The sequence below is a fragment of the Tribolium madens genome, unplaced genomic scaffold (assembly GCF_015345945.1).
Source record: "Tribolium madens isolate multiple individuals breed KSU strain unplaced genomic scaffold, Tmad_KSU_1.1 Scaffold_1;HRSCAF=32;Tcas5.2_LG8, whole genome shotgun sequence".
NCBI classification, from domain to species: Eukaryota; Metazoa; Arthropoda; class Insecta; order Coleoptera; family Tenebrionidae; genus Tribolium; species Tribolium madens.
In genome coordinates, this window is record NW_025400984.1 from 2313465 (window position 1) to 2337128 (window position 23664).

Here is a 23664-nt window from a genome sequence, read left to right on the forward strand (position 1 = left end):
GCGACTGTAAATACAGTCTTTCAATAGGTGTCAATTGTACGTTAATTTGACATTTACATGTCAGGAGGCCAAAAAAAGACTGTATTTACAGTCGCCTGTGCATTTTACGCACAGACGAGTGTAAAGTGACAGTTTTACCGCACGGCCAAAATTATCTTCATATTTATAAAAAAAACTGTTTGTAAGATGATAACATTTTTAATAAAACGCTCTACACACAACCTTTCAATCTTAGAACTCTTTTTTCTTCACACCACTTTATAATTATAAACACATTGTACTGGGCTTCATACCCAGCTCGCAATTTTTCGGGCAATAGCTCGGTTGTAACATTTTCTGCAGTACTTCTAATTTCTGGTGGGGTACACATGGGGCTATTATCGCTCGACATTTTGAAGCATAAATTCACCAACAAGACAACGATAACAAAACTTTGTGTCTGAGATGTTTTTGCGTCTTTTTTAATTGTTTGACATTAGAGTGCATAGCCACTGTGATATTTATTGTCAAACGTATTTATTTGTATTAATTCTGAATTTTGTATTTTGGATTTTTGTTTAAACGTCGGCCAAAAAGCTTAATACAAATCTTGTGCGTTAACCATTTTACAGTGCTCAATTAAAAAAAAATTCATTTCGCACTGTAAAATGTAAGTTACCGCACACGAATGTAAATAACTATTATCGAACTCGTCTGTTACTCGCCTCGCTCTCTTCGCTCACTCGGCTCATAATCTCAAACTCGTTCGACAAAGAATCACTTTATTGACTTGGTACATAAATTACTATTTTTTAGATAATGTATAAAATCCTAACAATTAGGATGTGAATGAACTTGTGATAATATATGTCTATAATTCAATTAGATATGCAAACTAAAAAAATCAGCTAAAAATTTAAAAGTATTGATTGTTAATCAGAATAAGAACAATTTCTACAACGGAAAACATTGTTTATATTGCTTAAGGAATTTTATAGACCATACCAACGCTCGACCATCGACCGTCTTTTGTTTAATACACGGGAGAAAAACCGTAAATTTTGACAGTGTCGAAGAATAAAAATTATTGTTTTTTGAAGGGTTTTAGGCTTTTTTCGGTTGTTTACTTTTGGGAAAACAACTAAATTTGTAGGAGTCTGTCTTGTTTTTTAAGACGCCACATGCCTTGGTCCAGAAGTAAAAACCCATTTTGGGGTGTGTAAAAACAAGGTATTTTGTTAGTTATTTAGGGCGTTCTTCAGGTAATTTTGCATTATTTTGGGAGATTTTAACGGTTTTTTCGTGTGCCCAATTTTTGGTAGTCTACACATATTTGGATACTTTTGGCGTGGATAAAAATTAATGCTTTTTGAAGAGTTTTAGGCCTTTTTCGGTTGTTTGCTTTTGAGTAAACAGCTAAATTTGTAAGATTCTGCTTTGTTTTTTAAGACGCCAAATGTCCTAACCCAGAAGTAACATTTTATACTCTACTTACTTACCTACCAGAATTTCTTGAATATAAACAGTAGATAAAAATTACTTTATTTCACTAGACTAGACTACTTTATCTACTGAAATTAGTTGATAAAATATAAACAGTAGATAAAAATTACTTTATTTCACTAGACGATAAAAGACTAATTTATCTACTAAAATTAGTTGATAAAATCACTCTTTATAACAAATCACTCTTTAAAATAAAAATTTAAATTCGTTTTACCGTTTAAGACTCCCGTGATTAAAAATTTCGATAACTGATCTTTAAATTCGTTCAGGTGTTTAAAAATTATTAGCTGCACCAACTTTTGTAATTTTATCTATTCTGGAATAGTGCGAAAACCCCATTAAAAAATGCATCTGTTTACATAATATTTTTTATTACATGTTCACAGATAACTTTTGTTATAAAACTGAATATTCGATCACCTGTTTAAATCTGTAACAATAAAAACGAAACATCCTGTATACCTTTACTACCAGTAATTGGAATTTTAGGTTAAAAAGTATTCACTACTTACCAAAACTAACCATAACTAACTAATTACCCAAGAAACATCCAAAAAACGTTTCAGAGGTTAAAGTTTTTTGTCTAAATTTTATTTATTTGTGATTTGTCTCTTGTTAAGCAAGTAAAAATTCACAGATATTTCAATAAAAATGTGCTGCTGTGACATACCGAGTGTCCGGAAAAAACGTTAAGAGATTTCGGAGGATGGGCGGATCCAGGGGGACCCCAAACCTATAGACTAATAGTTAAATAGTAGTAAAAATATAGACTTTTTAAATACAGGCTGTCCCACCTAAGATTTTCGGATCTCTGTTGTTTGCTAATAATGGATTCTAACAAAATTTAAAATGTATATTCTTTAGTACGTAGAGATTAATATCGCATTATTAAAACAACCCTTAAAATGTGATTTAAAAATATTAAATTACTTAAAATTTATATCAAATAATTTATCGCCAATAAAAAATGCCAAGTAGAAGCAAAAATCTGTCTTTGAAAAGGATTCCGCTTACAAGAAAAAATATTAAAATTGTGTTAAAAGTGGCTTAGAATGCAAAAACATGGGCGGCTATAAAAAAAGGAGCGATATTACCACCCCTGACTATTCCCTGGCTGTCGGGGGACAATGACATTGATATTTAATGTTTATTGTCTCTCTAACTTCAAAAAGTAATAACGTAATTTAGGAACTGCATTTATTGGACTAAAGGTGTTTTAACTTAATTTACCACAGGTTTTTAGGGTTGAACAAAATGATACTTGGAGACGTTAATCTATTGTTTTACAGCTAACTTTGACAAAATTCTTTCAAAAATTAGGTCAAAATTTTAACAACATAAGCGACGTGTTTCTGCTGATTCAGACGAGTGGTTTAGATACTCTTTTGTATAGAGGTTTATTTTTAGTGCTTAACAATATAATACCTAGTAAAAAAAATGGAAATGCCAAACTGTGTTAACGTTGGCATCACTAGTGAATTTATTCATGGTAATTTTAATAAAGGAAGTTGGCAGTTACGGTTTTTTGAATTAATTTGAAAACAATGTCATTAAACGTCAACACAAAAAATCGTCTAAGAAAATTTAGAGACGAAACACCAAAAAAGAAACAAATTCGGTACACTACCAGTTTTTCGAAGTTTGGAAACGAATAGTTCGCAAGCAGGAAGTTAGAAAAAGGGCCCGTTAAAATGTAGACGCAATTTGTAATGCAGGTTTGCTAAATATTTTTAATTTTTAGCAAGAAATCGACAAGAATACAAAATAAACATGAATGAGAAAGAACCTCGGAAAGAAAGCAATTAAATTAGTGTCTTGTGCATCGTTTTTTGAGGAACGAGTTGAAAAAGTAACAATTTTGAAACTAAAGCGGAAGAAGTATTTATAAAATGCATCAACTTTGAACTCGTTTCAATAAATTACACAAAATTTATTGCCAATCATCATAATATGTACCTACTTTTATCTTTTGCTAAATAACTTTTTTCTGTATATACATCCTTTATCTTCAAAGTTTTTGTAGCAAGAATCTCATATTTGACATTGTACTTACTTGCGGTGTGTTTCTGTCAAAATTATTAGCACTGAATTCTGTCTTTAGACCTTAGGTAATGATGTCTGTCCTCAGGTATTCAATTATAGTGCTTTCAAAGAGGAAACAGGCACACAAGATTAATAAAAGTCAAAATTTTGACAACATCTCAATTTGAACACATAACCATAATTTTTTAACAAAATTTCTAGGGACAGAAACAAAGAGCAAACAAAATTTGTGGCTATGGAGACAAGCTGCTACCAATTTTTTCACCAAAATTTTGACTTGGTGATTTCCATTAAAAAAAAAACAAACTTTAGTTTTGCCTAATTTTAAAATCATTAAGAATTATTAAAATTATTTTGTATCTTGAGGTAAAAAATCAATAAAAATTATTACTTATTGAATCTTCACCTTCTACGAGTAAGTTAGCTACATTTTAAATTTCATAATAATCCTTTGGCAAATAACAGAGATACTACACCCACAAGATTTTATAAAATTGAAAACCGTTAGGGCGGTGATAGACTACCGTCAAACACGCGGCGGGTTACAAGCGACGTTTTTCCCGCTGAAATGGAAACAAGGAATTCAAATGGGGGTGACTACACTAGCGTTTAATACGCTTAAAACCGCTAGCCAAACGGCTGCTTCTTACGAGTTTGAATACACTACCAGCGTTTTTTTCTATGATTTGAGAAATTCTAATAAAAATATTCTCTTGTAAGTCGGCTGCTGAGAACAGGGTGCACCCATTTATCGCAGAAAAAAAACGTTACAGTGTATGCACAGACAGCCTAAGCGGAGCGAGAGACACACCGTGTGTTTTACGCTAATCTATTCGATAGGGCGATTAGGGCGATAAGGGACATTTTCCTGAGAGAAATCACAATAAACTAATAAAACATGTCTGTCTATTTATTCTGCAACGAATTTCTATTATTTACCTACACAACATTTGTCGACTGGGCGACACAAACGACACATTAGTTAAGGATGTAGTGTAGTAGTAAGTGTAATAGTAAGGTGTAGTGTAGTTGAAGTCATTTATCTTGATGAAAACTAGCAGTAATGAACAGTCTGTTTTTTTTCTTTTTTTTTCTCTTCTATTGTTCTAGTGAAGGTAAATTAGAGATAAAATTTTTCGATTTTTCTTTTGTTTTTTGATATTGTCAAAATTGTTAATTTTTTAAATGCCAATTGAATTTTTGACTTTTGACTCCATGTAGCTTTTTTAAGACATATCACAGCATGTAGCAAAATTTTTTAGCAGTTTTCAATTTGGTTTGACTTGAAAATATACCATTAACCCATGACAAACTTTTCGGTTCTATGTAGAACACCCTGTGTGTTATATCAAAACATAAAAAGAAGAACGATTTTTCTGCAAACAGATATACTATAACTAATTTTGTTTTAGGTACGAAGATTTAAAAGTTTTAAATTTTGAAGCTGGAAGATATGTTACTCGTTTTTTCCGTCTAGTTTTGACAAGTTATACAAATATAAAAAATCTAAAACGTAGGTTTATTTTTTTTTCTATTTTTGTTTTTTAATTAACGCATTTCAGATGGCACAGTTCCTGGAAATTTTCAAGTAAAGTATTTTGGAAAAAGACGAGAACGCTATCTCTTCGGTTAAAATTGTAAATACCCATTCGTGTTAACTTTGGAGATATTTTAACTTGGTTTATCTTGTGTGAGTACAAATAGAACTTTTTCTCGAATAAGTAGACATTTTTGTGGTAGAGTTTTTTCCAAATCTTGGTGGCGAGCGAACTGACGTTGTCAAAAATGACCGAATTTTGACACTAAATATACATTTACTATTAAAAAAATATTGTCCATAGACGTCGTAATAAAATGTATTCCAAAACCACTATTACTCTTTGAAAAATTATAATAAGATGAATACATAAGATGAAGAATGATGAACAAATTATTAATTTGTTAAGGGATGAAAATAATTTTTAAGAATGCTCTTTCTAAACAATCCTCGTCCTCAAAACCACTAAACCAAAAATCGTTTGCATTGCTGTTATCGTCGGTTATAAGTTCATTAACGATTATATCTAAATGATTTTCATTACTTAAAAATTGATATTCATTTGCGATCGCCCGATTGCAAACTCTTGCATAATGACAGCTAAGAAAATTTTATGAAAAAAATGCACGCCCATGTATTTCGTTATCTTAACCAAGTGGGCGCATTCCAAGTGTCTTCCCTGTCACTGTCAGTTCGCCACCAGATATGGAATAGGTGATTTTATTTAATCATATTCGTACTGTCTCCATGCCTGTTATGGCAACGACAACAGCCTAGAAGCCCAGACCGTTAAAATCCAAAGGACGGGTTAACGCATGTTCATCGCATGTTGCTAAACAAAAAGCACACTCGAAAGGCTACTTATGTAAAATTTGACATTATTTGACATGATATGACATTATGATTTTGAATCATCTTGGCAAAATCTTTTAGTATCACGAAAAGTACAAAACGATACAGAAATATGTCTATTGAAAATGCCAAATCAAAATTTAAGAATAGTAAAGTACACTGCTTCATTAGTAATGTCACAAACTCGGCTCTCGAGCGGGCCCGTTCGACCGTTTTCAGATGGTCGGCAGTTGTCGGTTTTCCGGCATTGGCTAAGTCGATGGAGACTTGACGAAAATTGATAAATCGTTTGCTCAAATTGTTAAGAATTTTGACTATGAATAATCACTTATCGCATTTTTATCTTCCCACTCCTCGTACTAATCTTCTGCTAAACTCTCCCCTTTACCGCATGTGTCGTGATTTTAATCTAATTTCTTCTCACTGTGATATAAATTTCTCCAGTTTCTCGTACATAATTTCTCCCTATATAAATAATCCAAACTAAATTAATATTGTTTCCTTCTTGGTATATCTTGTGAATTTATTTTCTTATTCTTTTATTACTTTTTAGGTTAGTTTTATTATAATTTTATATTTTTCCCTGTAATTGGATGTATATCTGTTGGGAAATAAAGATTATTATTATTAATAAAGATTATTATTTGACTTGTTTTGAAAAAAATAAAATAATATTTGAAACATTTCTTTAAAATTAAAAATTGATCTGATTCATGGTTTTGATGTCCAAAGTCACCATGTCACAAAATTATTAATTTAGGTATTATTGTTTTATTTACAAATAAATTTATTAATTAATGTAAAAGTTAAGGGTTGTTTACTACAATGCGATTAAAAAGTCTTTCTATCAAGTAGGCGTCCTAGTTGAGGACGTATGTTACATGGCAGTTCATATGTTATCTAATTATTTTATAAAAATTCAAACAGCTAATTAAATTGAATTATTCTATGAAACGTCTCAAAATATCCTAAAATGAGATTTCGTTGGTGTTTATTTATAAAAATCGTTCACCACGGTTTCCTGTCATAATTTACATAAAAATTATTTTGACATTTCTCATTTGTCATTGTGACTTTTTACCTTCCACGGACATACGTTTTACATTTCTACGCTTGCTTGATAGACAGACTTTTTGATCGCACTGTATTTATCAGTAAAGGATTTCATGTGATTTTAGTGAAATTTTTCACAGAAATCGAGTTCAGCCGCGTCCGCAGTGTTTTATCCGTATTTTAATTCAGAAATAGCGCAATCCGAATTACATTGTTATTTACTTTGCATTATTGTCAAACGTGAAATTAATTGCAAATTAAATTCTGGGCGGTTATTATCGTATCGTATAAGATATCGTAAATTTCGAACTTAACCAATTCATACCTTTGATCACTGAATGGCAAATTTTTACGAATGGAAACGGATGGCCTGCGGGCACATTCTCAACCGAAAATAGTTAAAACCTCTGTGGAGACGGAACAACGCCCGGTACGACCCAATAAATGTCTTGCCAGTGAACAGAAGTGGTGGAATTTCTTCGCGTACTGGAGCTGGATGACGTCGGATGGGCTGGGTGCGTTATAGTACTTCTACAAATAAGTGAGATGACATTATCTCTGGTAAACCCACAGACGGCTAGTAAGAATTCCGTAAATGCTAAACAGTAGACAGTATACAGGTGCACCAGAACTCGCGCCCCAGAGAAAAATGCCATATAAGGTGAGATACAAAGAACATGGAAAAAATGTTAAAAAAAATTTATCTATAAAAATTTCGAAGTTATGAGAGTTTAAATTTTGCACTTTGACTCTATTTATTTCTGTTGGAAAAATAATTTTCCAAGTTTTTTTACTATAGGCTATTAAAAGAGGAAACAAGGAAGCTGTATCCTAAATTGTAACTCTGTTCAATGTTATTTGTGGCTTTTATTGGCCAAATTTTTGTCCCTTTACTAAATAATTGTAAAAAAACATAGACAAGATCATCAGTATCCTTAAATAGATATAAAAAAATGTCAAATGTCAAAAAATAAATGTCAAAATTTTTTGACAGATAGAATTTTTTAAACATTTTTTTCTGTTCATGGTTTTTTTCATGGTATCTTACCTTACTTAAAAAAAATTTCTGGGGCGCAAGTTCTGGCGCACCCTGTATAGATATACTAGAAAATGCGTTCTTGATGCCTTCGCTGCAGGCAATTTACGGCAAAGGTGTAAATGTTATTTTCATACAAGATAATAGCCCAATACACACAGCTAGAATATGTCAGATTGGTTTTTAGAGCATTTATCGATTACTGTTCTAAGATGGCCAGCCAGGTCTCCAGACCTCAACTCCATAGAAAATCTATGGGGTATTACACCACTCACCAGTGTTAATCCCAAGCAATGAACTTTTTTTCTACTAAGTTAGAATAATAAAGTTTTAATTACATTTAGCAATTTAATTTTCTCGTTTCACGTAAAGCAAAAAATGTTTTTCCTTTACAGTTTTGGCGTAAAATCAAAGATGATTTTTTTTTCCTCTTGTAAATTCAAACCGTCGACATACTGTATATTCTTTATTAAGTTAATCCTTTGGATCTAATATCGTGGTCGAACTGACCCTTAGGATTTACAAACCCCCTACTGGCGTGGTCGAATTGACAAACGCTCGTTATACTTGTTCCGAGGAGGAACCTGAAATAATTGGTTTGTGTAAGGATAACGAAAATCTATTTAATGTATAGAAATACTAAAGAGAAAGAGAAGAATTAATATTCTTCTCAAGAAGAGTTTAAATTTGGTTGTTCATTATCAATTCTAATACAAGGTTTGAGTCTGTCAAAATTTATTATTGAGGTTGCGCCTTGATCGTTTATAACTTCAGCAGCAGTCGGGTTTACGATTCTTATAATTTTAAAAGGACCTTTATACTATGTATTTGTTAAGCATTTTATTTACAATTTGAGCTTCTCTGACATATACTAATCATTAACGTTACATTGAGTGGTTTGTTTTGCAAATTTTTCAAATCTTTATTTTGATTTTTGTTTGGATGTATCAATATGTGTTTTATTTTTTTCGAAAATGTATTTTCCCGATTTTTAATTTCGTTAACGTAATTTGTTTGTAATTCGTCTTCAGTAAATAATTGTTAATTTTCGTAATCGCGGATATGCCCAAAAATTATTTCTTCAGGTTGAAACTTTGTTGTACTGGATTTGCTTCTATTGTAAGATTTAATAGCATATGGTAATCCTGTAAATATTGGTTTATTTGGACTTTCGAGATGTATGCTCGTATAGAGAGTCTAATAAAGTAGCATGAAATCTTTCTACTACACCATTACTTTGAGGGTGTGCTACTGCGCTAAAAGTTAATTTGAAATTATACATTTTTGATAAATTTTTTAAGTATCGGTTGTAAAATTCAGATCCGACATCACAATTTTGGTATCGGAAAATGTTGAAAATAAATTAATAGTTTTTCGACTATAGTTGTTGCTTGTTTGTTTTCAATAGGATAAGCTTGGGCGAATTTAGAAAAATTATCAATGATTGTTAAAAGAATGTTGTTTCGATTGATTTCCAATAAATCTATATTAATGTGTTCGAGAGGTTTATCTGCAGTTTCAGTGATTACTAAGGGATAATTGATAATTGTTTTATTACAAGCACCGCCTCCTTAATGAAATGTATCAATATCCCGCCTGGGCATTTCGTAAAAAATGCATTGGAGCAGTGATTCCGATTTTTTCTTAGTTACGGGGGTTACTAAGGAAAAACTGAATGATTTTAAATTATTAACGAAAAATAACGCAATTAATAAAAGCTGGGAAGGAAGGATACAACAAAACAAGATACTCCAGAGAGAATTGATATTATGAGGTTGAACCGTTTAAGCTGAAAAACTGGATGTGTAAAAAAATTTCCCCAGTTTAAAGCGCCAACGGGAATCAATTGAACTCAAGAAATGCCCAGGCGAGAAAAAGATTATTTCTATAGAGACGGCGATGATTACAAGTATCACCTGCTTTAATGAAATTTCGATTTCTGTTGTCATGCCTGGCCAAATATATCTATCTGTAATTCTTCGAAAGGTTTCGTTAATGCCTTTGTGTACTGATGATGGTTTACTAGTATGGTAATTTTCGATTATTTGTTGTCGTTCATCTTGTGGGGGTACTTTAACAATGTCATGACAAATTTGGAATTTTGTCTGAGTGTCTCTAAAAATGTAAGATAAAATATTTACGGATGGCAAATGTTTTAGTGAATTTATTTGATAAAGTTTTTCTGGTAAATTTGGTTTGAGACTTAAAGATTTGAAATCAAATGTTGGAATTTGAATGAGATAATATTTTCTATTTTTCAGTTTCAAACTTTGTTTAACGGTTAATGGTTCAGTTAAATTTAATTTTTGGTTATTTGGATCGGGGCACGTATGTTTTATTATTGTTTTAAGATGTGGATTGTTATGAGAAGCTAAAACTAAGTTGTCATTGGAATTTTCAATTTTTGAAAAGTCTACTAGAAATTTGTCTTTTCTCAAAGTTAAAAAATTTTCGTCTTCAATTTCAAAATTTTGAATGTTTTGGTTTATTCTAGCATTTTGTTCGTTTTCAGTATCGGAATTGGTTTCTTCGTCATTATCGTTGTTTATCGCATTCATTTTTATTCTAGAAAAGGCATCTGCGTTTTTATTCAGTTTTCCTGCTTTGTGTATTTTTTCATAATTGTATTCTTCAAGTTTTAAACAAGTCTAGAACCAAGGTCTTTGATCGTGAAAAGCCATAGAAGTAGTTTGTGATCAGTTATAATTTTGAATTTTCTGCCATAAATGTAGAGCCTAATAAAATGTTTGCAAGACCAAACTATCGCGAGTAATTTTTTTCTATGGTACTATAAATTGTTTCAGCAACGTTTAAAGTTCTACTAGCATACGCTATAGGGAGATCGTTTCCTATTGAACCTTGTGACAAAATTGCACCAATTGCATCGGTTGTAATCAGAAATTCTTCGTTGAAATCAGGATATTTTTAAATTATTTGTTGACAAAAGTTCATTGCATTTTTCAAAAGATTTTAAACAGTTTTCGTCAAAATTTATGTTTTTCTTCAAAAGATAGTTAAAGGTTTTGTAAGTTTTGAATAGTTTTTTATAAATCTACGGTAATAGCCAGTTAGACCAAGAAATGATTTAATTGATTTTTGATCTTTCGGAATTGGAAATTTTTTTATTCCATTAATTTTGTTTAGATTTAGTTTGATTCCGTCTTTTGTAATTACATGACCTAAATAGAGTACTTTTTTTCGTAAGAATTCGCATTTATCAGGATGTATTTTTAAATTTGAATCTCTTAATCTTTGAAAAACTTTTTCTAAARGTTCAATGTGTTGTTTAAGAGTTGTCGAATAAATTATTATGTCGTCCATATAAAGGGCACAAATTTCACCTTGTAAACCAATCATAATATTATTCATTACTCGTTGGAAAGTAGAGGGTGCGTTCTTTAATCTTAGATAGTCAAAATGACCATTTTCTGTTGAGAAGGCAGTTTTTTGAATGTCGCGTTTTTCAACTTCTATTTGGTGGAAACCTGAGGCTAGGTCTAATGTTGTGAAATATTGGCATTTGCCTAATTTGTCAAGAAAATCTTCGATATTAGGAAGGGGATATTTGTCATCGATAGTTTTTTTCATTCAAGCGGCGGTAATCGACAACAACGCGCCATTTTTGTTTACCAGACGCATCGAGTTTTTTGGGTAGAACCCAGATAGGACTTGAAAAAGAACTAATCGAAGGTTGTATAATTTTGATTTCGTACTTCAGATTTATGAATTTCTGGATATCGATATGTTTTGGAAAACATTGGTTTTTCATCGGTTAAATTAATTTGATGTTTAATTTGGTTGGTGAATGTTAATGTGTCTCCTTCGAGATAAAAAATGTCTTGATATTTAAGGCATAAGTTTTCAATAAATTGTTGTTCTTCTGAATTTAGGTGATTTAAACGTAATTGGTCTAAAATTTAAATTTTACGGTTTGTTAAATTTGTTTGAAATGAATTGAAATGTACAGAGTGTTCTCAATCAAAATTTGTTTCAATTTGTTTAATTTTTGGAATTGGAATTTCAATTGTTTTTTTATGTCGACTCGCATTTAAAACTGTACTGATTGTTTTATTTTTTTCAGTTTTCGAAACTAAAGAGTTTGGTATTTTTGTATGATCATCAATTTTGATTTCGGGTAAAAATGCTTCTTTTAAATTTTGAGGGTTTTGAACTGGTATTTTGATTGTCGTAATTGCACGTGGAGGAGCTTTAATAATGATATTATTCATTTGCGTTTTATCTGTTTTGTTTATTATCTTTGTGTGGGGGTGATGAAGAATTTGCAGTACTTTCGAATGTTATCTCGTTGGAATTTTCATCGAGATAAAGAGGAATTTCAGTACCGAAGTTAGTTTTTACGCTCATTTTTTCGTAATCTATGACACATTTAAATTTTGAAAAAAAGTCAGAACCGTCAAAATTTAAATAGCCATCATCGACTAAATAAAATTTATAAGGTGTGTGGTCTATTTTATTTTTAATATTTTAACACTTTTATTTATTGTAAAGGTTTGATCAGAAAATATTCCGTTAACTACTAAATTTTCATTTTTTATTGATTTTGGATTTAAACGATCTTTCATCGCGTTATATCTAACAAAGGAAATGGGACTTCCTGTGTCGATAAGATATTGTACACCTGCTTTGTCCTTGACCTAATAAAGATTTTGCGTCGCAAGAGTGTTTGTTTAATATAACGAAAATTTTTCGCACTGGTTCATTAGTTTGGAATCGATTTCTTCCCGAAATTGATTCGTCGAAATTTTGATATTGTCGTTGTTTTGGTGGTTTTGGGACGTTTCGAAAGTTGGAGAACGGTCGTCCCAAAATTCCGTCTTCGTTTGAGAGTTTAAAGAATGAACTCTATTATTATTATTTCGTTGACTTTGATAATTTTGATGTCGATGATAATTTGGATTGGGTTGAATGACTGATGGTCTATTCTGTTGATTTTGCTGATTATTTTGGTTTTGGGACCGACCGGAAAGGACGGTTTTTAAAGCAATTTTTTCATGAGAAGCAGCTCTCGCACCAGCATTTAAATCGGGAAAAACTGTGTCTACGACTTTATTAGAACAATTATATTTACAAACGGCAGAAAAAGTTAATGTGGGCTTAAGGGAAACTCGAGCAGTGTGTTTTAACAACAGATTTTTGAACATCAGTGAATAACTAAAGTTTTACCGCTATCACGCTCCATTATTTTAATTCTAATTTAGACATGAAATCAGCGCTCCTAGAGTGTTTGACTTTTCCTGGACGACATACATCGGAAAATACATATATCCGAACATTTAAAAAACTGTGTTAAAGAATTTCGCATTAGTGACCAAATTATTTGCGGTGTTACCGACAATGCCGCCAATGAGGTTGCTGCAATTAAATTATGTAATTGGCGGCACATACCATTCTTTGCACACAGTTTAAACCGTGTGGTGCAAAAAGGACTGAAGGAAATTTTCGGTATCATTGAAAAAATAAACTCAATCGTCGAATTTTTCAAGCGTAGTTCACATGCACTCGCAAGGCTACATTCAATCTAACAACAAATGAATCTGCCAAATCTAAAACTTAAACAAGATGTTGTAACCCGCTGGAATTTAACGTATGAAATGCTCAATAGAATTTTTTTTGCAATGTAATTTAGAAAATTTAACGATCGAGGAATGGGCAATTGTGGAAAAAACAGTAAACATGATAAAAATGTTCGATGATGTGACCACGGAAATAAGTGCGGAGAAATTTGTTACAGTGTCGAAACTTCCTCTTATTCTCCAAATTATGAACCCGAAAATCGCCGAATATTGCAATGATTCAACGTTGCCCGTTGAAGTTCAAAGCATGGCAAAGAAATTAAAGGAGTTATTGATCGAAAGGTTCAAGTATGTGGATGGGAATGAAATTATCGAGCAAGCAACAATTCTTTATCCACGTTTCAAGAAATTTGGATTCTCCAGTGATGAAAAGTTCAACAATGCCATTGAAATTCTTAAAAAAAAACTTAGGACTATAAAATTAGGCGAGAGCGAACCAATTCATCAAGTTGAGGAATCTTCAGCATCTACTGCTTTAAATCAGCCAGGCGAAAATTCATTTTGGCAAAAGTTTCACCAAAAAGTGAAAATCCAACGGCAGCTGTCATCGTGGAGTTAGACAAATATTTGCAGGAACCACTTTTGAACAAGACGGCCGATCCCTTACTGTGGTGGAAGCAAAGAAAAATGATTTACCCGAGACTTTTTGAGATGGTAAAAAGACGATTATGTGTAGTAGCTACTTCTGTACCTTGTGAGAGATTTTTTTCAAAGGCTGGACAGGTATTATCAGCAAGGCGAAACCGTTTCACTTCGTCCAAAGTAAACCAAATTGTGTTCCTTAATCATAATTTATAATTTTTATATGTATAAGTAAGTACCAATATTTTACACATTTTTGTTATTTTTATATTTTAATGTTCGCTTAGGTATGCTTTATTATTTGTCTAATAATTATAATAAGTACTAACCAACTTTTGTCACAACTATGTTTTTTAATTTATGATTCTTTGTTATTTGTCAAATAATTATAATAACCAATTTCTATATACAGACTGTACCGTCTAAACCCCACGTTAGAAGTATTGGGAGTTGGAATAATTGTATTTATTTGAAAACTGCTACATAGCCATAAACTATTAAGTCCTCCTAAATAAAAATATTTTCAAGATGGCGGCACTTCCGGTTATATCGGAAGTCGGTCTCAACTTTCTTATTTTAAATGGAAAGGTATATTTTTTACTGCGTTTTTGGATTAATCGGGTTATTTTAAGGGAGTTTTCATCAGCTTTCCCTATACCTAAATTTAGCCATTTTTGAAATATTTGGAGTTTTTCAAAAATTTTGGATTTGCACCTTCCACTTTAAAAATCGTTAACTTTGCCATTTTTTAGATTTTAAATTCGTTTTTTGCCGTTTGAAAGAGAAAGCTTAGATCCTTTTTCTGGTGTTTTCAAATTTTGAAAAAAAAAACGTATCCCAAAATTTTAAGGTTACTTTTGTAATAATTCAAGTACTCATAACTCAATATTTTCAAATGAAATACCCCAATTTTTATTTAACTAAATAGAAGAGAATTTAATTGTGCATTGATCTGTATTAACATTCCCTATACCTAAATTTAATAATTTTCAGGTTATGGTTTTTTTTTTTAATACTACAGAAAATTTATTACTAGCCATACCCGTTTTCACATAGTTTGCTATGGAAATAAAAAATGTCAAAATTGTTTCTCAGTAAACGTCGACAGTGACTTATTATTTGCCAAATAGTGCCAAAATATGGAGAATCAAAGTTGTGCAAACTTAATTATTATTGATAGTTTCTACCATGCAATCATTATTTAAAGCTAACAAGTGAGAAAAATTTATTTTTGTTTAATGAACGATATCATAATTTTGTTACACTCTCCAAAAATACAAAATAAATTAATTAAATCTAAGTTTAGCACTATTTGTCAAATAATAAGTCACTGTCGACATTTATTGAGAAACAATTTTGACATTTTTTATTTCCATAGCAAACTATACGAAAACGAATGTGGCTAATAACAGATTTTCGGTAATCTCAACAAAAAGTCACCATAACTTAAAAATTATTAAATTTAGGTATAGGGAATGTTAATACAGATCGATGCAGAATTAAATTCTCCTCCATTTAGTAAAATAAAAATTGGGGTATTTCATTTGAAAAAATTGAGTTATGGGTATTTGAATTATTACAAAAGTAACCTTAAAATTTTTTGGTTTGTTATTTTTTTTTCAAAATTTGAAAACACCGAAAGAAAGATCTAAACTTTCTCTTTCAAACGCCAAAAAAAACGAATTCAAAATTTTAAAAAATAGCAGAGTTACCGGTTTTTAAAGTGGAAGGTGCAGATCCAAAAATTCTTGAAAAACTCCAAATATTCCAAAAATGGCTAAATTTAGGTATAGGGAAATCTGATGAAAACTCCCTTAAAATAATCCGGTTAATCCAAAAACGCAGTAAAAAATATACCTTTCTATTAAAAATAAGAAAGTTGAGACCGACTTCCGGTATAACCGGAAGTGCCGCCATCTTGAAAATATTTTCATTTAGGAGGACTTAATGGTTTATGGCTATGTACCAATTCTCAAATAAATACGATTATTCCAACGGCCAATAGTTCTAAAGTGGGATTTAGACGGAACACTCTGTATTTTATAATTTTCAATATTTAAATTTTTATATTTTACACATTTTTGTTATTTTTATTTTTTTATTATTCTTTGTTATTTGCCTATTAGTTTGAATAAAAATATTCTAACGACCGCCTCAATTTTATTACAAATTAAAGTAAAACTGGTGAAAATTGACTGTTAACTGAAAAAAGTACTTATGTAGGTGGTAGGTAAGTCTGAATTTTAACTAAAATTTTTAAACTCAAGCGTCAAATTTTTAAATTAGTCAGGTTTATATACAAAATTACAACCACCAAACGATGAATTGGAAACCACGCTGCACAATGACGCATCGGTCTTCGCTCTTTTCACGTAGTTGAGATTTCACTCGTTCGCCGCTTGCCAACAAACAAGTTCTCAGTTCGATTAGATTCGTTCGCGTAAAAGAACGACCTCGACAGAACGAAAGACAAAGTTGTCGTTTGCTGTGAACTAGTACGTTCATAGTTCGCGAACTAGTTCGCATAAAAGAATCGTTCTATTTATTAGTTCGTTCGCGAACTACCCATCTCTAGTACCATTACCTTGGAAACAATTCAATACGAATGACATAGCTGTCAATGCTGTCACATTTAATGTTAATTTTATTTAATCCAAAGTAAAATTTGATTATATCTTGATGATCATAGTAAAACACATGATTATGTGTTGGAAGAAACAATGCATAAGCTGGCATTAACCATCCCGGCCATCACAACATGATCTGAGAATACACCACGGAAATTTTCACACCGTAAAACGATTTCCCCTCTAAATTGTTGATTTTTTTTCGTGTTGCGGTAGATTAAACAACAATTATTTATTGTCATAAATACGCAAAGCTCACTTTGTTTTATTATTAAAGGGCAATTACAATCTGGATCAATTTTTTTTTAACTAGACTTAACAATATGATGTAGGTAATCAGGGCATCATTTTAGATTAGCCAACCGTAATTCGAATATACCTAAAAAAATAGTTTTTTAGCATTTTGTTCTATTTTTTTTATTGCGTTTTTTTATTACAGATATTTCAGATGGTTATTGTTTCTATGAGAACAACCCAACAAAGTATTTCGAACATGGATCGCCACTAACAGCAGAACAAGTTGAGCAATCTTTTGGAAACACTTGTTCATTATTACCACGTTATACACCTTTGGAATTTACGTTCTCAAATAATGAAGAAAATGTGTATCTTAAATTGAAAAATATCACAGGGACAACTTTTCACCTTTATGAATCAAAATTTCCAGATTTCCCAAATTATAAAATTTCTATTTCTAAAGGTAGCATGGTGACGATTGCAAAATGTGAAGAGATCAATTTCTGTGAATTATTAGAAGAATGCAGTGATGCCGTAAGTTTGAAAAACATTAGTATCTAAATAATTTTCTCAGAATTTGTTCTTAACTTAACTTTAATTTACTGTTGCTTCAATCATTCTTTTAAATTTTATACAGAGTGYTTATAAATGATTTTCATCTAGCCAGCTTTGGAATTTTTTTGCATTTAAGTTTATTTGTGCCGCTCTACTTTTTTGAAAGCTCTAGTTCTGTCATTAGTGTCACTTATTAATTAATATTAAATTGTTGTTAATTAAACTTTTATTGTTTCAACTAATTTCCAATAATAATTGATAAGAATGTATACTTTGGAAGAAAGCAAGTTTATAATTGAAGTCTATTTTCGAAGAGGACGCTTATTAAACGGCGATTTTTTAATTTTGAGTTAAAACAAGTAGGTACCCCTATTTTCGTAAAGCGTTTTATTTTACATGGAAAATTCAAAGCTGGCTAGATGAAAATCATTTATAACCACTTTGTACAATGTAGTATTTTTTTAGTTTATTGAAATTCAACGGTACAGACACCAATCACCATTGCCAGACGATATTGTGTATATTTCTTGGAAAAAAGTAGTGTCGACATTATCTATTTTGGTTGAGTATGAAGGAAAAATAACAAGATGCAGGGACTTTACTAAGACTATTAACATCACCAAAGTAGTAATGCAAAGTGATAAGAAAATGCCAGTTGCTTATACACAATGTAAGTTTCATTAGTCATTGTATAGCTACTCTTATGAACACAATAATTGTCATACGTATACCTACTAAATTTTGGAAAACTGGTATACACGGTGATTCAAAAAGGTGGGATAATCTTTTATATGGTGATAGAAAACGTTAACAGAAGCTCAGATATACTTTTATAATTTTGCTAGGTCGCGTGGTCTTGAAAATATTCATTCAGGTGTCCCAGCGAGTTGGTAATAGTATATACGTATTGTAACACGAGTTTTATAAGAAGCATTTTGTGCCTTATGCCTTATAAATGGGATATTATACAGTATTTTTTCTACATTGCACTTTTTTAAACAAAACAAAAATAAAATTTTTGAATGTAGAGAATTTTGAGGCAGTTGACAACATTGCGCAGTGGCTAGATGGCTATGAAATAAATTAATGTGAAACGTCATTATTTTATTCGTAAAAATGAATTTCGAAGGTGTCAAAGACGTTTTGCAATGTACGCCTCTAGGACTTAGTACGAACGCAAAGTCGAAAAAGTCTATTAATGACCTATAAGTGTTAAAATTTGAAAAAATATACCGCGCAAAAAGGTTTTTTATAATAATTTTATAGGCCGAAACGTTGACTTTTTTTAATGTAAAACCATTTAAAAAAGAAAAAAATGCAAAAATGTTGATCTTCAAAACAACTTTACTCAGTTATTTTTCAAGTAATCGATCTTGGTTTATTGTAGGATAATTTATAAGAATATTTTATAGGCCGATGCGTTGGCATTTTTTTAAAAAAGTGTTTTGTTTTTGAGATATTGTGATTGATGTTATTTAACACTTTATTTAACGGTAGACCTAAAGATTCTTTTTAGGGTTTTGGTATTTTTTACAGAATATTAATTACATAATATTAATTTTCAACTAATTCAACAAACGTTATGTAATAAAAATAAAACACTGTTGTTTTCAAATTTTTAATGAATATTATGTATTCACAAAACTCCCGTGACGTTTACAATGTCAAGCCAAAATTTTTGAGTGTATCTTAAACGACACAGATGACTATTATTTCATCTGACTGTATTTGATGTCAAATTTCCATGGTACACGGCATATGCGTCAAACGATAATAATTAAATAATTTCAAATCAAGTGTTATCGACCAGGTTGTTAAACCTTGAGTAAAGTTGTCACCAACATAGCCACAGTGATTTTTTGTTTAACTAACTTGTCATTTTGACATGTCGGGAGTTTAGTGAATATATTATATCTATATTTAAACAAAGTCAGTTCACAAATCCATTATTTTAGAAAGACGCGCAGGATTTTTTTGAAAAGATTGATATAAAATACAATCGTAATTTTGATGTACAAATTATTTACAAATTTACAATTTTTTTATTTATTTTTATTTTATTTAATTAAATCATTGTAAGCAAATCTCGCACGATACGATTACTGCCCGTTTACTAGTTATAGAAGGAAAATAAGTGGAAATTTCTTAAGGAAATCCGCGAAAGTTAAAAATTTTGCCCTAAAATGCTTCCTAGTTTATTGCATTTACCACTAGAGGCGTTGCTTGTGCCGCTTTTGTCGGGGTTTGAGGGAAGTTCTAATTCTAGGTGGTAATTCATCTTGTTGATAATTCTATAACGTGTTTTAGATGAGTTGGTGACAACAACAACAACTAGTGACGACCAAACGCAATCCGTAAAAATTATTAACTCAAATATTAGCTTGGGAATATGTGAATCAATATATGTTCGTATTGCTCAATGTTCAATTTGTTCAATGAACTTGAGATTAAAATGTGGGAATGAAATTGTCAATAAAACAGTACGATCTGATGAAGGACCTCGTTTGGTATTTAGAACAGAATATAATATTATAGTATTTAATATAAATTCAAAAATTTTGTAGTTGTTTTCAAATAATTTTTTTCTCTACGGATGGAACGAAATCGAATTGTCACCGCCATCAAATAACCATATTCAAAAGATCAACTGTAATTTAGAAATGTATGGAAGTTACGATAATATCACACCAGCTGCCGTTACCAAATTCTGGAGAACCACTAATCGTAAGTATACAGTGTGAGTCAATTGTGACTCACATTACTGAAATAATGCGTAAATTTGAACCGTCGTTTCGTTTATATTCGTGACCGTTCCTTGCTTTAATGCGTCATGGCAGCTGTGTGTTTGAAAGGTGATTTTGTTTTAATTTCGATTACCGCTTTAAATCGGTAAAATTATTAAACGATATGTGATCCATCTGAAAGTAAACGCTTCATGGTACACGAATCATTGCTTATTCCTACCGTCTAGGATGTGTCTCCTTAATCAAATGTATCAATATCCCGCCTGGGCATTTCGTAAAAAATGCATTTATTATGGCGGCAGTCTCTTACTTTAACAAAGTGAAAATAATTACAATGATGGAAAGAGGATTTTCTGAAGTTGAGGTAGCTGATCAGTTGATGCTTGTAAAAAGTTCCGTTAATTTCAAGACAGTTATTTGACATATACAGGGTGTCCCAGGGCTCAGTATTTCTTCGATTACTTTGACAGTAAAGAAGATAACGAAATGCGGTTTCCTTTGGACGATAGAAATTCATTTTTTCTATGGTCCAAAAATATTTTCGTCATTATATGTAATTTCTATATAGGGTGGCGCATCAAAATTATATTTTTCTTATGGAACACTTGGTATATTATGCGCTTATTTGAAAGAGTTTTTAATTCTAAGAATATCCATAGTAGGTTTTATGGGTCTATCATGGACCGTTTATCATGTATGGGCAATTTTATGAAAGAAAAGTACCATTTTTGAAAAATCACAACGGCTTTGCTAGAAAAAAAAAGTGAATAAAACAATTGCAACCATTTTTACTGAGTCTGGTCCTAAATTATTATAGTAGAAATTCAATCAATCTTTTGCAACTACTGCAGAGCGTTGACATTCGCAAAATATCAATTATCTTGATTTTTTCAAATGAAACACTCTGTATGTTATTACTTTATCGTGTATAGCTTTTAATAAGCTTTCTAAAAAACATAAGGTTTGGAAGTCTAAACCTTACCTGTTTTATTGTACACCTTTTTAAACCTACAAAATTTTAAATTATTCTATTTAGCCTTAAAAATCAAGTAGGGTTGCATTACTTCCTCTTCTAAAAAAATTAGATAATTTTTTTAAAGTTATGTTGTCACCATACATCAGTTACGAAAACAGGTTGTTTATATACTGAGTATAACTCAAGAAACGCTGATTGGAATTTGAATTCAATGTAAGACCTTAATTATAAAAATTTCAAAATCTAATTAATTCTATAGCAAATATTTAAAAATCTTGCCATTCCTCGACGTCTAGTCTACGCATAAAGAAAAGTTTGATTGCCCTACGCATTTCAACAGAGATGTCATTAAAGGCTTCAATTATTCTTTCCTTCATGTCATTTGGAGTGATAGATCTTGTTCGATACACCTTCTCTTCAACACACCCCAATAAAAAGAAATCAATTATAGTCAAATCTGGAGATCGCGGTGGCCAGACAATAGTTCTCCCCTCCCAATATATCGATTAGGAAATATGTTGCGTTGGTAAAAATTGTCGCACAATGCGATCAAAATGAACAGCAGCTCAATCATGCTGTAGCTACATAATTCTAGATTTTCTAACAAACTTGATTGATGTATGGTGATAATGTAACTTTAAAATATTAACTTTTCTAGAAGAGGAAGTAACGCAAACCTACTTGATTTTTAAGGCTAAATAGGATAAGTTAAAATTTTGTAGGTTTAAAGGGTGTACAATAAAACAGGTAAAGTTTAGACCTCCAAACGCTAAGTTTTTTAAAAAGCTTATTAAAAGCTCTACACGATAAAGTAATAACACACAGGGTGTTTCATTTGAAAAAATCAAGTAAGTTGATATTTTGCGAATGTCAACACTCTGCAGTAGTTGCAAAAAATTGATCGAATTTCAACCATAATAATTTAGGACCAGACTCAGTAAAAATAGTTGAAATTGTTTTTATTAACTTTTTCTTGTGATTTTTCAAAAATGGTACTTTTTTTTCATAAAATTGCCCATAAATGATAAACGGTCCATGATAGACCCATCAAACCTAATATGGATATTCTTAGAATTAAAAACTCTTTCAAATAAGCGCATAATATACCGGGTGTTCCATAAGAAAAAATATAACTTTCTTGCGCCACCCTATATAGAAATTACCTACAATGACGAAAATATTTTTGGACCATAGAAATAATGAATGTCTATCGTTCAAAAGAAACCGCATTTCGTTATCTTCTTTACTGTCAGAGTTCTTATAGAGTGAGTTTTTCAGGGACTGTCAAAGGAACGCGAACAACAACAACAACAGGTATATTTTTTTAAATAATTATTTACATTATACGTGCGGTAGGTATGTATAATTTTACAGCGTTAAGTTTTAATATTGAAGCTCGAAGCGAAGGTACGCAATGACTACTAAGGTTTGTAAGGTATTAGGAGAAACAAGCAAGATGTCATGGATTAAATTTGTCAGTGTCATCAATTCCACTCTTTTCTCCAGGAATCTATTGTTATAATTTTGAAAAATTTCAAACAGTACAACAAGTAACGCATAATGGCATCTGAGAATGTGTGTATTTTCAGTTGCGTCTGAAATTCGGTCAGGGTCTTTATTACATGTGACTCAGTCTGTATAATACATTCGTTTTTGTTTTAGACCAGAGTAAGCTATGAAAATTTGGCAAGTTGTATGGTAAGAAAGGCTGTGACTGTATGACAATAAAGTAGTCTACTATAGTCTAAAACAAAAATGAATGTATTGTACAAAACTTTTATAAATTTTAAATAATTTGAAAAGGTAAAATATAATATATAATATAAATTCCGCGCCATCAGCCGGTTTAGAAACAAAATAAAACCTGTCCTTTAACCTTTTAATAAAACATCTATTATTATTTATTTTTCAGACATTTCTGTTTTATCCACTCAAACGGAAAAAAATTCAACAATCATATCGACGACAGACGATCCTTTATTGTTGCTAAATATGACTACATCAAAAATTCCACCTAATAATTCAGAAGAATGTTCATGTATCAACAATTATCTTGCTGCAATCGCTGGCGCTGGTTTTATCATAGTTGTATTACTTTTCTACATCTTCTGGTCAAAACTGACAAGATCCTCCCGTAGAGGATTCCCGTTGTGAATTACAAAATAGTATGTACGTGTGATTAAATTATCAACTAATTAGCTAAATTCCAAATTGCATAGTTTAAATTTGAAGGGCGCAAAAAAATAATTTTGCTTTTTTAATAATAATTTTATAATAGGGTAATCCTAAAAAAGGGAAAATGCCTTTTTTGACAAAGTATAAAAAAATAGTAACGTCCTACCT

General features: G+C 31.1%; 1 protein-coding gene across 5 annotated transcripts; it reads left to right on the top strand.

Annotated features, from left to right (window-relative positions):
- The first annotated feature begins 4504 nt into the window (after positions 1-4504).
- LOC123003654 lies at positions 4505-23656 on the top strand. 5 transcript variants are annotated; one of them, XM_044396557.1, is made up of 7 exons: positions 4505-4643; positions 17258-17580; positions 18067-18271; positions 19909-20108; positions 20166-20325; positions 22600-22635; positions 23234-23656. In XM_044396557.1, exons 1-7 carry the CDS (start codon positions 4592-4594, stop codon positions 23473-23475), a joined length of 1218 nt encoding a protein of 405 aa, XP_044252492.1. In that variant the 5' UTR covers positions 4505-4591; the 3' UTR covers positions 23476-23656. The 5 variants fall into 5 exon arrangements, with proteins under 5 accessions (XP_044252492.1, XP_044252494.1, XP_044252493.1 ...); XM_044396559.1 differs by lacking the exon at positions 23234-23656 and adding an exon at positions 22717-22948; XM_044396558.1 differs by lacking the exon at positions 22600-22635.
- The last annotated feature ends 8 nt before the right edge of the window (positions 23657-23664 follow it).

Coding starts and splice junctions, on each gene's coding strand:
- LOC123003654 (XM_044396557.1), top strand. CDS start 4,592: ATGAACAGTCTGTTTTTTTTCTTTTTTTTTCTCTTCTATTGTTCTAGT. Junction 17,581..18,066: donor TAGAAGAATGCAGTGATGCC/GTAAGTTTGAAA, acceptor GTATTTTTTTAG/TTTATTGAAATTCAACGGTA. Junction 22,636..23,233: donor GCGAACAACAACAACAACAG/GTATATTTTTTT, acceptor TTTATTTTTCAG/ACATTTCTGTTTTATCCACT.